Source organism: Molothrus aeneus, chromosome 22 (assembly GCF_037042795.1).
Source record: "Molothrus aeneus isolate 106 chromosome 22, BPBGC_Maene_1.0, whole genome shotgun sequence".
Classification (NCBI taxonomy): domain Eukaryota; kingdom Metazoa; phylum Chordata; class Aves; order Passeriformes; family Icteridae; genus Molothrus; species Molothrus aeneus.
The window spans coordinates 2042448-2057419 of record NC_089667.1 but is presented as its reverse complement, the minus strand read 5'-3'; the positions used below and the strand labels follow the sequence as shown (position 1 = coordinate 2057419).

Here is a 14972-nt window from a genome sequence, read left to right as displayed (position 1 = left end):
GCGGCTCCGGCCCGGGCTGCCCATGGCACGGGGCGGCTCCGCGCCGCTCTGGCTCCCGCTGCCCCGGGCTGCGCTGGCCCGAGCGGCCCGGCCGGGGCACGGCCCGCGGGCTCGGCCTGCTCCCCGCGCCCGCCGCGCCGCTCGCGCTCCCGCCCGAGCCGGAGGACGAGGAGAGAGGTGGGTCCGGAGGGGAGCGCGGTGCCAGCCGCGCTCCGAGCCTCGCAGAGCGCGGACCGACCCCCGCGGGGTCCCGAGGGAGGGGCGGCCCACGGCAATTAGCCGTAATTGAATCAAGAGAGTGTTTAATTAAGAGGAGGGAAGGGCTCAGTGCAGTGTGTTTAGATGGTCATTTATGAGTATGGTGATAGTAAGTCTGGAATAATGGATGTTGCCTGCAGTGTTTCTAATGAACCCACAGAATAAGAAATCCTCTGGAGGGAAAAGAGGATTCTCATTACAAGCTCCTTGTTGTAAACTAAAACACAAGAAGTTCCACCTCAGCATGAGGAAGAACTTCTTGACATGGAGAGCGGCAGAGCGCAGGGACAGGCTGCCCAGGGAGGTCCTGGATTCTCCCTCCTTAGAGACATTCCAGACCTACAGGAACACATTCCTGTGTCACCTGCTCCAGTTGACCCTGCCTTGGCGCAGGGACTTTGGACTGGATGATTTCCAGAGATCCCTGCCAACCCTAATGATTCTGTGATTCCGTTTTTATTTATGGAATTGCTGCCTTTCCCAGTGCCGCTGGCTGAGCTGTCACTGATGAACAAGTTGATCCACACGTCCCTGGTGGAGTCCCAGCAGCACGTGGAGATCCTGCAGCGAGACCCCAGCTCCCCACTCTTTTCCATCAAGACCTTTGAGGAGCTGCCCCTGTGAGTTGCCACAGCCCTCAGCCCCACCATTCTCCATCGCACCAGCCTCCTTCACATGGGCACTTGCTGCTTTGTTTCCACAGGAAGAAGGAGCTCTTGCAGGGGGTTTATATGATGGGCTTCAACAGACCATCCAAAATCCAGGAGCAGGCTCTGCCCCTCATGCTGGCTTACCCGTGAGTAGGAACATGGCTGAGCCCTGGCTCCTCACAGCATCCCAGCACCCGACCCCTGCATTGCACTAAGCTGCTTTTGCCTTGCAGGCCCCAAAATCTGATTGCCCAGAGCCAGTCAGGGACAGGGAAAACAGCAGCTTTTGTCTTGGCCATGTTGAGCAGAGCCAGTGCCAGCGAGAAATATCCGCAGGTAACGCAGGACAGGGAGAGCTGCTGCAGAAGGGGTTGGCCCAGGCGCCCAGGACACTGCCAGGGGCAGAGCTCTGGGCTTTGTCCCAGTTCCTGTGTGACTTTACCCACTGGAGTGGGATGATAAACCACCAGGGCCCAGTGGCAGGTAGGACCAAAAGCACAGTGCCCACCTCAGGATTGCCAGAGTGGATCAATCCAGGCTTCAGTTACCCTGGAATTTAGGTTTGAGGAGCAACTGCAGACACTGCTGGTTTCTGGTGGTCAGATACTCCTAGTGCCCTCTCTGGGTGCAGAACCAGCTTTGCCAGCAGTTTCCAGCCATGTAAGATCTCCTTTTGTACATATGGTCAATGTGACTGAACTAGGGCACAGGAACAAGCTGCACCACGCCTCTGAGATGCATTTCCTCCTCAAAATGAGCAGCAGCAGCTTCTTTCTGCCCCCTTGGCTGGAGCTGGGAGCACAGCCCAGCTCCTGAGCCTCCAGCCATGCCGTGCTGCCCCATCCCCTGTGCCTCAGTGCTGTGGGATGCTCCTGAGCTCCTCTGCCCCGTGTGCCCCATCCTGGGCCTGACAGCTCCTTCCTCTGCTCTCCTGCCAGTGCCTCTGCCTGGCTCCCACCTACGAGCTGGCTCTGCAGATTGGGCAGGTGGTGCGCACCATTGGGAAGTTCTGCACGGACATCAAGGTGAACTACGCTGTCCGGGGAAACCGAGGTGAGTCCGGCCCAGCACAGCTCCCAGCACTGTGCAGAAACAGGGAGGGAGCACAGGGATCCTCTCTTAGAGCCTGGAGCTACCAGGGACTGCCCAGACATCCATGAAGGGCAATAACGTCGTGTCTGTCCCCCTCTCCTGATGAGGAGGCTGTTCCACCACTACTAGCTGTTTGCACACTCCCTTTTCCCATATGGGGGTGGTTCCCATGTCCCAAGGCTGTAGGGAAGTGTCATGATGACCCCTTGAAGGCATCACTGAGCAGCCAGAGTCTGAGCAAGCCAAGGGAAAACACAGAGCAGCAGAGAGCTCCATGCCTGGAGGCAGCCAAATGCCTTTTGCCCCCTTGCAGTTCTGAAGGGCACAGTGCTGGAGGAGCAGATCATCATCGGAACGCCAGGCACCACCCTGGACTGGTGCTTCAAACAACGCATCCTGGACCTGACAAAGATCTCCTTGTTCGTGCTGGATGAGGCTGACATCATGATCGACACGCAGGGCCTCTCCTGTCAGAGCATCCGCATCCACAGGTGAGCATTGCTGAGAGCTGCTGCCCTGATTCCCTGCTTTCCCTTCTCTCCTGTAGCTTTAAAGGCATCTGTCACCAAAGGGCTGTGAGAGTGTGCCCATGGTGCCAAAGAGACTTGTCCACAAGTCTGTCTTTCTGTGCAGCTGTGTGCACTGGACACACAGGAAGACACTTCACCTTGTTTAGCTCTCCTTTGAGCTGTTACAGGCCTTGGATTCACTCACAGAACCATAGAATGGCCTCAATTGCAAGGGACCTTAAAGCCCATCTTGTTCCCACCCTTTCCCATTGGCAGGGACACCTTCCATTAGACCAGGTTGCTCAGAGCTCCATCCAGCTTGGCCTTCAACACTTCCAGGGATGGGGCAACCACAGCTACTCTGGACAACCTATGCCAGGGCCTCACCATCCTCACAGGGAAGAACTTCCTCCTAACATCTAAACCTGTTTTCTTTCAGTGTGAAGCCATTCCGCCCTTTTCCTGTCACTACAGACTCTTGTAAAAAGTCTCTTTCCATCTTTGTTGTCAGACATCTTCGCTTCCCTTTCACTGAAGACAACACAAAATCAGTTTAAATTAGGGTTTCTGTCCTTCTCCCGGGCAGCAGCAGCTGCTCTCCAGGGCTGACAGAGCTTTTTCCCTGCCCCAGGGCTCTTCCCAAGAGCTGCCAAGTGCTGCTGTTCTCAGCCACTTACAAGGAGCCCGTGCGAGCCTTTGCCGAACGGATCATCCCCGACCCCATCGTGATCAAGCTGCGGGAGGAGGAGCTCACCCTGAGCAACATCAGGCAGTACTTCATGGTGTGCCAGAGCTCAGATGAGCAGTACAAGGCCCTCTGCAACCTCTATGGCAGCTTCACCATCGGTCAGGTCATGATCTTCTGCCAGGTAAGGGGCCTGCCTGGGAGAGCCCTGCACTGCCCTTCTCCCATTGGGAATTGCAGGAATGGGTCATTTTACAGTGTGGGCACAGTGGGGACCTCCCAAAACCTCCAAAACAAAGGAGCAGACCCCAGGGGAGTGTTGAAAACTGCCATGAGCTCCCTCAAAAGGGGCAGGGGACTCTGGAGAGGGAGCTGTTGGCCTCAGCCTCTCCCCGTGTGTGCAGACCCGCAGGCTGGCAGACTGGCTGTCGGGGAAGATGAGCCGGGATGGGCACCAGGTGGCCATCCTGACAGCAGAGCTTACGGTGGTGCAGCGGGCCAGCGTCATCCAGCGCTTCCGTGAGGGCAAGGAGAAGGTCCTGATCGCCACCAACGTCTGTGCCAGAGGTATCCTGGCCCAAAACGCACCAGGCCTGCTGTTCTTCCACCTGGGCTTGAGCAGCGGATCCTGTGGGACGAGGTAGCCCAAGAGGATCCTCTCTCTCTCTGTTGCAGGCATTGATGTGCAGCAGGTGACCACGGTGGTGAACTTTGGGCTGCCCATGGATCAGGACGGCGAGCCGGATTTTGAGACCTACCTGCACCGCATTGGGAGGGCCGGGCGCTTCGGGCACCGCGGCATCGCCTTCAGCGTGGTGCAGAGAGAGACCGTGCGCCTGGTGCACAAGATCGAGGAGTATTTCCGTGAGTATCCACATGGATCCACTGCTCCCAGAGGCAGGGCTGGGACTGTGATCCCCTCCAGCAAATTTCTGTACAGCTGCATGCACTGGACACACAGGAAGACACTTTGCCTTGTTTAGCTTTCCTTTGAGCTGTTACAGGCCTTGGATTCACTCACAGAACCATAGAATGGCCTCAATTGGAAGGGACCTTAAAGCCCATCTTGTTCCCACCCTTTCCCATTGGCAGGGACACCTTCCATTAGACCAGGTTGCTCAGAGCTCCATCCAGCTTGGCCTTCAACACTTCCAGGGATTATTTCCTGTTGGCAAATAGTCCTTGTCAGGCTGCTCCTCTCCACAGGACCCATCTCACTGGGAACAGGTGACAGATACAGCTTTTAGGGTGATTTTTGCTCCCCAACTGGTGAATTTCCCAAGAAGCAGCCCTGGAGGTTGTGTGCAACTTGCAGGGGATGTTACCAGTACCCAGGATGCCTCAGCACCTTCTTTTTTTCCCCTCTTTCAGGCATTTTTTCTGCCTTTCCTTGCAAGTGCTTGTCCCAGGGGACCTGGTGCCCCAGCTCAGCTCAGCCCTGGCTGTGGGAGAGGAGGTGGCAGCTGTGGAAATCTTTCCTGAGTGGAAATTGATTGTCACTTGCTAGCATCAAGAGGATTTTCATGGGATTTGCCAGATGCCAGGGCTGCACTGATGGTTTTTTGAATCCCAGTGCCTGTTTTCTCTGTGATTTTTAGAGGAAAGAAGGTTATAGAAGCCTTCTGATGGGCAGGAAACCGTGTCCCTTCCACATCTCCAGCCTCAGAGCCACTCAGCCCTCTTGGTTCCTTCAAATACCCACCTGTCCTTGGAACCTGGAGTGAGCCTGAGGCAGACACCAGGCAGAGAAGACACCAGCCACACATTCTGGTAGAGATTGCTGCTGTGGAGTAGAAGCAGTGAGCAGCTGGACCAGCTGGCATGTGGATGAGCCCAACCACAGCCATGGGCAGAAGGAGCCAGTGTGAGGATGAACCCCCAGCGATCTGACTTGTGCTTTCCATGTTGTGGTGTTGCAGTTGGAGGGTACAGATCCTCCCTGTCCTGTGTGGCTGTGGAGGTGGGAACAGGGAGTGGGGGCACATCAGAGGCTGAGCTCTGTGCTGCTGCTGTGGGGCTGCTGCTGGTGCTCTGATCCAGCTCCCCTCCTGCTTTGTCCCAGCTGATTTCCCGGCTGACCCCATTTCCCCTGCACTTCTCCCAGCTGATTTCCCTGCTGCAGTGAGCACTCCAGGAGCTTCCCGGCTGGCATGGGGCACTCAGGTGGTGCAGACAGTGCTTAGGGGAGTGAGCTCTGCACTCACATCCCAACAATTGCTCTTTCCTTCCTACAGAGACCACAATCAAGCAGCTGGATCCGTACGACATGGACGAGCTGGAGAAGCTTGCAGCTGAGTGAGGAGCAGGGATTCGTTCTCCCAAATCCAAGTTGTAGTTCTAAACAGGAGGAAAAGTTACAGGGGAAGACTTCCCGGTTCTCTTGTATCCTGAAGCTGTTGAGTTCTGTTGTGTTGCCTGAGGAGAGGCTGGAGCGAACCTTGTCTCGCTAGGTGGCAGCAGGAATCCACTGCTGCCATCCCAGATCCCGGGGCAGAATCCAAGTGTTCGGGGTCCCGGCAGTGCAGGAGAGAGGTTGGACCGACCCCCGGGGGTTCCAAAATCCAAGTGTTCAGGATCCCATCAGTGAGGGAGAGAGATTGGACCCCAGGGGTCTGAAACCCAAATGTTCGGGGTCCCAGCAGTGTGAGGACAGAAGTTGGACTCTGGGACTGGGCTGTGTTTGTGCCTTTGTTAATCTTTAATAAATGAGATTGTTTGTAATCACCAGGATGGCTCCCTCTTTACCAAAATTCTCTGAAATACATCAACCCTTGCAGGAGGTTCGATTAGGTCAATGTTGACAATGGTGTCATTTATTGGGTTGGCTACTGCTCTCCTCATCCAGATTTCTAATCTGACCTGAACAGTCACAAAAAGTGACCAAAACATGTTAAAAGTGCAGCCACTGGTGGAAGCAGGACCTGGTGGTAGCAGGAGGGTGCCTGGCCCTGGCTCTGCAGTTCCTTGCCACCAGCTTTAACCCTTTGGGGCATTTCAAGCCTCCTTGTGGAGAGTACACACATTTAGTATTAACAGTGTGATTTTGGTAATTCTGATTAAAGGATCAGTGAGGGAGATGGGAGATGGAAGGTAGTTTTCCAGGCTTTGCTGTGTGTTCCCTGATCCCCCTCACCATGTGCACCCCCAAGTCCCCCCTGGCTTGCTCCAGCCCCTTGGCATTGCGTTACGGCACAGCCGCCCCTATGAATGTTTGATGGTCTGGGGCGTTGCAGACAGTGGGAGATGAAATATCAAACCTTGCTCCTTGCCTGGCTTCCCCAGCTCCAAACCCCCCAGCTTTGACCACAGGGGAGTGGCAGTTTATTTTCCCCTCCTTTAGCCAAAAAAATACTGTGTGTGGAGGAGAGAACACTCAGATTAAATTCTCAAGTGGGGGGAATGCAAGGATGCTGCCATTCCCACAGCAAGTGCACCATTCCTCAGCCCTGAGATTGCAGGGGCCCCGGCGGCAGTGGCGTCGGGTTCTCCCTGTGCTGGCAGGTTGATAAATAATTAACAGTTAATCAGGGCTGGGCTTAATTACCCGGGGGTAACCGGAGAGCAGGTTGTGCCGGAGAGCGCAGCCCTGCTTCGGCGTGCGGGTGCTGGATATGGCGCCATGGAGCGTGGCCGGGCCCCGCCGCCGCCGCCTTGGAGGGGGCCCTGGATCCTGGTGCTGCTGCCGGCGCTGGTGGGGGGTGAGCACCGACCTGTCCCTGCATTTCCCGGGTGGGGGGCGAGCAGAGGCCTGACGGAGGCGCTGCCCCGGGCAGGGCAGCCGCTGGCGGCCGGCGAGGCGGCCTACGAGGAATGGCGGGCGACGGGCGTGCGAGGCCGGGCCGTGGAGCTGAGCTGTGGGCCCGCGGCCGCAGCCCCGCCGGCCGTGGTCTTCTGGAGCTTCACGCCACAGGGAGAGGGGCTCCCGCGGGCCGTGGCCGTGGGCTCGGGCAGGGAGGTGGCCATGGCCCCCGGCACGGGGATGCTGGGCCGGGTGACGCTGCGCAACGGGACACTGGAGCTGCGGGAGCTGCGCGTGGCCGCCCAGGGCCGCTTCCTCTGCCAGGGGCTCTTCCCAGAGCGGGGCCGGCTCCGTGTGGGCTATGCTGCCGTCCTCCTCCGTGTCCTGGGTAAGTCCCTGGTTGTGGCCAACCTGGGGGGACCTGCTGGCCAGCAGTAGCCAGCATCACACTCTCCTAGATTGTGGTCAAGCCCAGCCTCTTGCCCAGTAGCCAACAGAGCCATTCACTGGCCAACAAAACACCCCCCTAGCCAACAAAGAGCTCCACAAGTCCATAAAGCGTAGTGCAAGCCAGCAAAGTGCCCACTAGCCAATGCAGAGTCCCACTAGCCAACATGGTGGTTCACTAACAACTGTAGCACCCCATTCACCAACCAGGCGCCCCACTAGTTACTGGAGTACCCTACTTGCCAACGTAGTCTGCCACTACCCAGCAAAACATCCTTATAGCCAGCATAACACACCACTAGCCAATATAGCATCCCATCAGCCAAGGCAGCTCAACACAAGCCAACATAGCACTCACCAGTCAACCCAGTGCTCCACTAGCCAGCACAGGACACCATCAGCCAGCAAACCTCCTTTGCCTCCTGGTATAGCCCCCTACGAGCCAACACAGCAGCCCACTAAGCCACCCTCATTTCCTTGCCCTGGCTACCCAAGCATCCCACCACCCCAAACTGGTCCCAGTAGCTCCCCCAGCCAGTACCCATGCCCACAGCCAGGGCGCCCCTCACTAACCTGCAGGTGTCCTCACTGGCCATTCCACTGGCTGCTATGGCACTTCACTGGCCAAACAGTCTGTCTGGGTGGGGGGCACGGGTGGGCCCCGGGTGTTCTGCTGTCTGTGGGGCTGCTCACACTCGCTGCCCCCAGTGCCCGTGTCCAAGCCCTTCGTGCGGCCGACGGCAGCGGCGGCAGCGGAGGGGGCGGCGGTGGCCCTGACGTGCACCGTGCGGGAGGGGACGGAGCCGCTGAGCTTCTCCTGGCAGCACCAGGAGCCCCGGGGGGGTCCCTCAGTGACCCCTGTGGGGCTGGGGGGCTCCAGGGCAGAGCTGCAGCTGACACCTGCCAACCGCAGCCACACGGGCTGGTACATCTGCACCGCGAGCAACGAGGTCAACAACCGCAGCAGCGACCCCGTCTACCTGGACATCGTCTGTGAGTGCCCTGGGTGCCACCCACCTCGGGGGGCCCTCAGCCACCAGCTGGGGGGCATCTTCAGGGCTGGTGCCATCCATGGCATGTCTGTGGCCACCACAATGCTCCGTGGTTCATCCATGGCCACTGAGCACCCTGCCACCATGGTATGTCCATAGCTATCATGGAACATCCATGGACATCATGTATCCTGCCACCGTGATGCCTCTGTGGCTACCACTATGTCTCTATGGCCACCACGGTATGGCTTGTTGTTGCTTCAATGTATTCATGGCCATCATACACCCCACTGGCATAATGCCTCTCTAGTCACCATGGCCACCGTGTGTGCTGCCACCATGGTGCATCTGTGGCCACTGTGTGTCTTGGTGTGCTCACAGCCCTCATGGTGCACCCTTTCTAAGGAGGCTTTGCTGCCCTGCTTCCCACCAGTGGGAGGAAGCCCAGGGAGGCCTGTGTCCCCCCCTGTGGGGTTGTCCCTGCCTAAAGGGCCCCGTGTCCCCGCAGATGGCCCCGATGAGCCGGCCATCCGTGTGGAGCCCTTCTCCCCAGAACAGGGGGGCTTCTCGGCGGGCGAGCGGGAGGATGTGGTGCTGAGCTGCCTGGCTCCCTCCAACCCCCCCAGCCGCTATGTCTGGCTGCACAACGGCTCCCAGGTGCACGTCGGCCAGACCTACGTGATCACTGCCATCGCCCGTGCCCAGGCGGGCACTTACACCTGCCTGGCCGAGAACAGCCACCTGCAGACCCGCACCCAGGCCACCATCGTCCTCACTGTCTACTGTGAGTAACCCCGCGGGGGGGCCCTGGGTCCCCACAGGGTGAGACGGACCAGCGCAGCTCCCTGGTGAGGATGTGGGAGGGAGGGTGGGGCTGGGGGGAGCCCACGCTCTCCCCCAGTGCCGATGGTCTCCTGCAGATCCACCAGCCGGCAGCCCCAGCTGCTCCGCCCTGGCCTCCGATGATCAGCGGGATGTGGCCCTGCGGTGTCGCTGGCTGGGGGGCTTCCCCCTGGCCCGGCTGCGCTGGGTGGGCCCCCAGGAGGAGGAGGAGGAGGAAGAGGGGTTGATGGGGACCAGCTTTTCCATGGCCACCAGGATCCAGTCAGGGCCAGCCACCAGGAACGGCAGCTCCTTCTCCTGCCTGGCCTCCCACCCCGCCCTGCCACTGGGGGCTGCATGTGGGACCACCCTGTGTGAGTGACAAGGGGCCCATCTGCCCCCCAGCCCCCTTTGTGACCCCCTGGTGTCACAGCAGAGCTGCAATGACCCCCGTGGCCAAACCATAGATGGGCACTCCAGGGTGCTGCTGCCTTTCCTGGGACCTTCAGCACCTCCAGCTTGCTCCAAAACGGGGACGCTGTGGCACGGCCGGGATTGCCGAACCCCCCTCACCCTGGGGTGGGCGTGTCTCCTTTTTGGAGTGCTTTGGCACAGCGTGGCAGTGCCCCCGCTCCGACACCGCTCCGTCCCACAGGGGTCCCGTCCGGCAGCCCCAGCTGCGCGGCGGCGGCCACCAAGGGTGACGAGTTCGTGATGCTGCGGTGCCGCTGGGAGGGGGGCACGCCGCTCGTCACCCTGCGCTGGCGGGACAGCGCGGGCCGGACCCTGGGCGACCCCGCGCCCTCCACGGCCGTGCTGGTGCTGAGCACCGACGGCAGCCTGGGCGGCCGCGAGTTCGTCTGCGAGGCCGCGCACCCGCTGCGGGCCGCTGCCGCCGAGTGCCGCCTGCGGCTGGGTAAGCCGACCCGTCCCCACCGTGCCACCGTGCCACGGAGCGGTGGCACCTCCCGGCCGATAGTGTCCCCCCTTGTCGCCGAGTAGAGGTCCCCGAGCTGCAGGCGGAGAGCGAAGTGGCGGTGCTGGAGGGCGGCGAGGCGCAGCTGGCGTGCCGGCAACGCGGCAGCAGCGCCAGTCTCGGTGCCACAGTGGCTTGGTACGACCCAAAGGAGCGGGAGGTGACACCGGGGCTGGCCAAGTACCAGCTGGAGCAGGGAGAAGAGTGGGTCAACCTCACGGTGCGGGATGCCGAGTGGCCGGGGGACAGTGGGATCTACCGCTGCACCGCCACCAATGCCGTGGGCACCGCCAGCCTCCCCGTCCGCCTCCGCGTGGACCGTGAGTCCTGGGAAGGGCAAGGGTGGGCTGGGGGTATCAAGCCCCTCCTGCCGGGTGCTATCTCGCCGCAGGGTACCCAGCCCCGCCCAATGTCACCATCAGTAAGCTGCGGTACACGCGGGCGCGCACCGAGGTGCGGCTGGAGTGGCGGACGCAGGGCGCCGGCAACCTCACCGGCTTCGTGGTGCAGCGGCGCCGAACCAAGAAGCCCCTCCGGGAGACCCCCAGCCCCTGGGAAACGGCCGCCGGCGACATCGAGCCGCACTCCCGCGACCGGCGCCTGGGGGGGCTGGACCCCGCGGTGCTCTATGCTTTCCGCGTCCTGGCCGTCAACCACCGCACGGCCGGGCACCCCTCCGAGGTGCAGACGCCAGGTGAAGCGGGCAGGGGCCGCTCCGTGGGGGCAGAGCGAGGGTTGAGTGGAGCAGGGCAGCGTTTCCATCCCGGTGGAGCTGAGGAGCCGAGTGTGAGCAGCCGTCAGCAGGTTTCAGGCACAGGCTCGCACCTTGCCGGGCCTTTCTGGGCTCTGCCCGTCCCTGCTGCCTGCCATGTTCCCTCTGCTCTCTTCCAGCCGAGCCTCCCTTCGAGGCCTACCCGGCGGTGACGGGGGCGGCGGTGGCAGGGATGCTGGTGGCCACCGCAGCATCGCTGCTGGCCGTGCACTGCATCGCCCGCCACAGGGACACCCTCCCGCGTGAGTGCCGGGGCCGCGGGGGCGCCTCGGGGGCCACAGCCCCACCCCCGCCCCCCGACCCCCTCACCTCACACCCGTCTCCCTCCCCAGGGCTGCACGACCTTCTGTTCCGCACGTGAGTGCCCAAAGCCCTCTGTGCCACCTCCCGTGCCCGTGCACCAGCGAGCCCCGCCCGAGAGAGCCCCCGTGTCCCCGCAGGGCCGGGCCCGGCGAGCAGGAGCCCGTGGGCACAGCGGAGGATACTGAGGCAGCCGCAGGCGGCGAGGAGGAAGCAGGGCCAGCCCAGGGAGATTCCTGTGCCCCCGGCACGGCAGCGGGTGCCGAGGCAGCACCAGCACCGGGAGACCCGTGTGCCCCTGGCACTGCAGCAGGTACGGGGTGGGCCGAGGGCAGAGCCACCTGCCCTGCTGAGCCAGCACCCACCTGCCCTGCTGAGCCAGCACCCACCTGCCCTGCTGAGCCAGCACCCACTGCCCCACTGACCCAGCACCCACTGCCCCACTGAGCCAGCACCCACTGCCCCGCTGACCCAGCACCCACTGCCCCACTGAGCCAGCACCCACTGCCCCGCTGAGCCAGCACCCACTGCCCCACTGAGCCAGCACCCACTGCCCTGCTGAGCCAGCACCCACTGCCCCACTGAGCCAGCACCCACTGCCCTGCTGAGCCAGCACCCACTGCCCTGCTGACCCAGCACCCACTGCCCCACTGACCCAGCACCCACTGCCCCGCTGACCCAGCACCCACTGCCCTGCTGACCCAGCACCCACTGCCCCACTGCCCCAGCACCCACTGCCCCACTGAGCCAGCACCCACTGCCCCGCTGACCCAGCACCCACTGCCCCACTGACCCAGCACCCACTGCCCCGCTGACCCAGCACCCATCCACCCCGCTGACCCAGCACCCACCCGTGGCTCCTCCACCCCTTGCAGAGCCGCTCTCGGCAGCACCGGGCAGCACCGATGACCCCGTTAATGTCACCATCACCGTGACAGCGACACCGTGACCACTCGGGGTTTTGCTCCTCATTTCCCTCTCCTGCTCTCTCCTGCACCACGGGACGGCAGCACCCACCTGTGCGTGTCGGGCTGGCTCCAAACGCTGCACCCGGCTCAGCCCCTCCGGCTCAGCCCCAGGCCTGCAGTTACTGCTGGGGCTAAAATAAATATTTAGGCTACAATAAATAGTTTCTCACCGATGGCAGGAAAAAAGCCCGAGGGCCGAAGCGCTGCTCTCAGCCCCAGGGCTGGCATTGACTGGGGATGCTGCCTGGGGACTGTGCTGAGGTTTCTGTGGTACAAGAACAGCCCCAAAGCTTTTTGTGGGAAGGGGCCTCATCTTCACCCCCAGACTCCCCAGCTTCAGGCCAAACCACAGGTTAAAAATAGTGACTGGAGATGGTTTTCCTGCATTGGTGCAAGCACGAAGGGAAGCAGGGTCCAAGGAAAGTGTCAGGCAGTTTCCAGCTTTCCTGAGTCCTCATCTTCTGCTGTGTGTGGAGAACAAGGGCACCTTGGGCCATTTTCTCCTGTATTTGGTTAATAATAACCCATTGGGAAGTATCAAGCCACACAAACCAATCTTAATCAGTGCCCACAGAGTATCAGTCCCCACACCAGCCATAAAGCAGCATTGATCCCTTTATCAAACCACCCCCAGAAATACAAACCCTACCCAAACCCCCTGCAAAACCATCACTTCCAAACACAGAACATTCCAAAGGGATATTACAGCTTCTCTGGAAAACAGAGCATCTTTATCTGACACACCCACAATACAGGGGAGATTTAAGCAAGGTTGTTTAAAACCATGGTTCAATTTCAGTGTTTGGGGAAAACGAAGCAGCCACAATTAAATCCCAACCACTCATGGGCCAATCTCTGTTGGAAAAGGGGAGATCCTGCAAAAGGAAAATCCAGGCTGGGAGGATGAAATAAACAAAAAGGGAGGAGGGAGATCTGTGGTGGCTCTGGGGTATGTGGCAGCCAAAGCCCATGGGTGTGAAGTCCATGGTGTGCAAAGAACTTTGGAATAAGGCAGCTCTAGCTGGGAGGAGGCACAACCCTAAAAAAAGGGTAAAAGAATAAATATAACCACAAATAATGCAATAGAGAAGGCTTTGGGGAGAGCTCATTGTGGCCTTCAATTACCTGAAGTAGGAGGGAGAGGGATTTCTTATACAAGCAGATAGTTACAGGACAAGGGAGAATGGTCTCCCACAGCCAGAGGGCAGATTTAGATGGGATATTGGGAATAAATTCTTCCCTGGGAGGGTGGTGAGGCCCTGACACAGGGTACCCAGAGAAGCTGTGGCTGCCCCAAGTGCCCAAGGCCAGGTTGAATGGGGCTTGGAGCAGCTTGGGATGGTGGAAGGTGTCCTTGCCCATGGCAGGGGTGGAATGGGACGAGCTTTAAGGTCTCTCCCAAATCAAACTGTTCTGGGATTCTATGAAACATAAAAATCCCCATCCCAACACTCGGAGCAGCCCATGGAGCTGCTGCTAGCAAAGCAGATCTCAAGGGCTTCCTCCTCACACAGACACCACTCCCCAAACCCTGTGGCTGCTGAAGCTGCACCAGTAGCCCTGAGCTCCCCAGGGCTTTGGAGCAGCTGCAGCCAGGCTGGCACAGCTCCCTACCTTCCCAGCCTGGCCAGGGACATGCTGCAGGTGTCACCTCAGGGTGGCCATCTCTGTAAATTGTGCTTCATTTCTGAGGCTTTGCACTGTGACTCGTGTGGGGGGAGTGCTTTGCAAGCACTGGTTTGGTTTATTTACTGGGATTTAATTTGGAAGGGAAAAAACACCCACCCAAGCCCTGCAGTTAAGGTTGCAACGCCTCCATCGTGCTGTGTCCAGGATGGGCAGGTTCCTGACAGTGCCCAGGGCTGCTGGGAGGTGTTTCACCATGACTGGTTTCATTTCAGAGCTCTATCCAAGCTGTGAGTAATCCCTCAAACCAAGAGTTGAACTGGATTTTGTCTTCTGTGAGTGGGAAAGTGAGACAGGCTGGATTTCCACCTGTACTTCTGCAGAAGGGTTATTGAGTACGTGAAGACACAGTCACTGACTCAAGCTCTGCTTCAAGCTGCACAGAACAGACTCAACCAAGGCTCATTTTTCTTATTGACCTTCTTATCTCTTCATCAGGATCTTCCCAGAGAAAGCAAGAGAGGTCAGGAGGTGTTGATGGAAAGGAGGGTTCCAGTGCCATGTCACTGAGCTGCCAGGGAGGTGGCAGCTGTTGGTCATTTCAGACCTGCTTAAATCCCTCTCTTGGGCTCCTTGGAAGTGCTTGCCTCACTGGTAAATTGCCATGGAAACACACTCCACATTTCCCATCCTCATTCTTTATATTATTACAATTCTTTTTTATACACATAACCAGGCTAGTTTTGTGGTGTGTGGGGGAAGAAAAAAAAAAAAAACAACAAAAAAAAGGGATTTCAAGGCATAAATAATATAAAAAGGCAACCATTTTGAAACCAAGATACATTCATATGACACTACTACAAAAAATAAATAGTGACTCTCTCTGTTATAATTAACATCCCCCTGTGACTCCCTTTCAGCGGTGCAGTTCCTGGCCTTAAGTGGGGACAACGGTCACTGCCTCAGGTTTCCTGCAGCTGGAGCTGACAAAGGTCCCCAGAACCATTTAGGGTGACTCCAGATGAACTCCATCCTGGTTTTTCCTTACAGTCCTTGGAAAGAGGCTGAAGAATGAGGGGACTCCAACTCAAAATGTGGTTCGATGTTTCTGAGTGCAGGAAGTTGCTGCCTGCAAA

General features: G+C 59.2%; 3 protein-coding genes across 5 annotated transcripts in view; 2 read left to right on the top strand and 1 right to left on the bottom strand.

The window, feature by feature from the left end:
* Positions 1–110: 110 nt before the first annotated feature.
* DDX25 (DEAD-box helicase 25) lies at positions 111–5918 on the top strand. Of its 3 annotated transcripts, none has more exons than XM_066564598.1 (10): positions 111–177; positions 743–878; positions 962–1054; positions 1142–1244; positions 1847–1961; positions 2314–2491; positions 3141–3378; positions 3599–3761; positions 3870–4058; positions 5429–5918. In XM_066564598.1, exons 2-10 carry the CDS (start codon positions 766–768, stop codon positions 5491–5493), a joined length of 1257 nt encoding a protein of 418 aa, XP_066420695.1. In that variant the 5' UTR covers positions 111–177; positions 743–765; the 3' UTR covers positions 5494–5918. The 3 variants fall into 3 exon arrangements, 2 of the variants coding, with proteins under 2 accessions (XP_066420695.1, XP_066420694.1); XR_010784926.1 differs by lacking the exon at positions 111–177 and adding an exon at positions 4793–5058 and having other exon boundaries at positions 238–878; XM_066564597.1 differs by lacking the exon at positions 111–177 and having other exon boundaries at positions 238–878.
* An 895-nt stretch (positions 5919–6813) lies between these two features.
* VSIG10L2 (V-set and immunoglobulin domain containing 10 like 2) lies at positions 6814–12191 on the top strand. The gene is made up of 12 exons (XM_066564592.1): positions 6814–6892; positions 6968–7321; positions 8089–8373; positions 8881–9156; positions 9293–9568; positions 9850–10110; positions 10197–10490; positions 10562–10864; positions 11062–11184; positions 11275–11299; positions 11383–11555; positions 12118–12191. Exons 1-12 carry the CDS (start codon positions 6814–6816, stop codon positions 12189–12191), a joined length of 2523 nt encoding a protein of 840 aa, XP_066420689.1.
* Positions 12192–12912: 721 nt separating this feature from the next.
* The window catches only part of CDON (cell adhesion associated, oncogene regulated), a 39153-nt gene continuing 37093 nt past the window's right edge, over positions 12913–14972 (bottom strand). Inside the window, exon 19 of the mRNA XM_066564525.1 lies at positions 12913–14965. Coding sequence (XP_066420622.1) covers positions 14799–14965 — 167 coding nt within the window. The 3' untranslated portion in view covers positions 12913–14798. The remainder of the gene's footprint in view (positions 14966–14972) is intronic.

Excerpts from the sequence above, each read along its gene's own strand:
- VSIG10L2 (XM_066564592.1), top strand. The coding sequence starts at position 6,814 with ATGGAGCGTGGCCGGGCCCCGCCGCCGCCGCCTTGGAGGGGGCCCTGG. Across the intron at positions 11,300-11,382 it reads CACGACCTTCTGTTCCGCAC|GGCCGGGCCCGGCGAGCAGG; the intron begins GTGAGTGCCCAA and ends GTGTCCCCGCAG. Across the intron at positions 11,556-12,117 it reads TGCCCCTGGCACTGCAGCAG|AGCCGCTCTCGGCAGCACCG; the intron begins GTACGGGGTGGG and ends CACCCCTTGCAG.
- DDX25 (XM_066564597.1), top strand. The coding sequence starts at position 721 with ATGGAATTGCTGCCTTTCCCAGTGCCGCTGGCTGAGCTGTCACTGATG. Across the intron at positions 879-961 it reads ACCTTTGAGGAGCTGCCCCT|GAAGAAGGAGCTCTTGCAGG; the intron begins GTGAGTTGCCAC and ends TTGTTTCCACAG. Across the intron at positions 3,762-3,869 it reads CACCAACGTCTGTGCCAGAG|GCATTGATGTGCAGCAGGTG; the intron begins GTATCCTGGCCC and ends TCTCTGTTGCAG.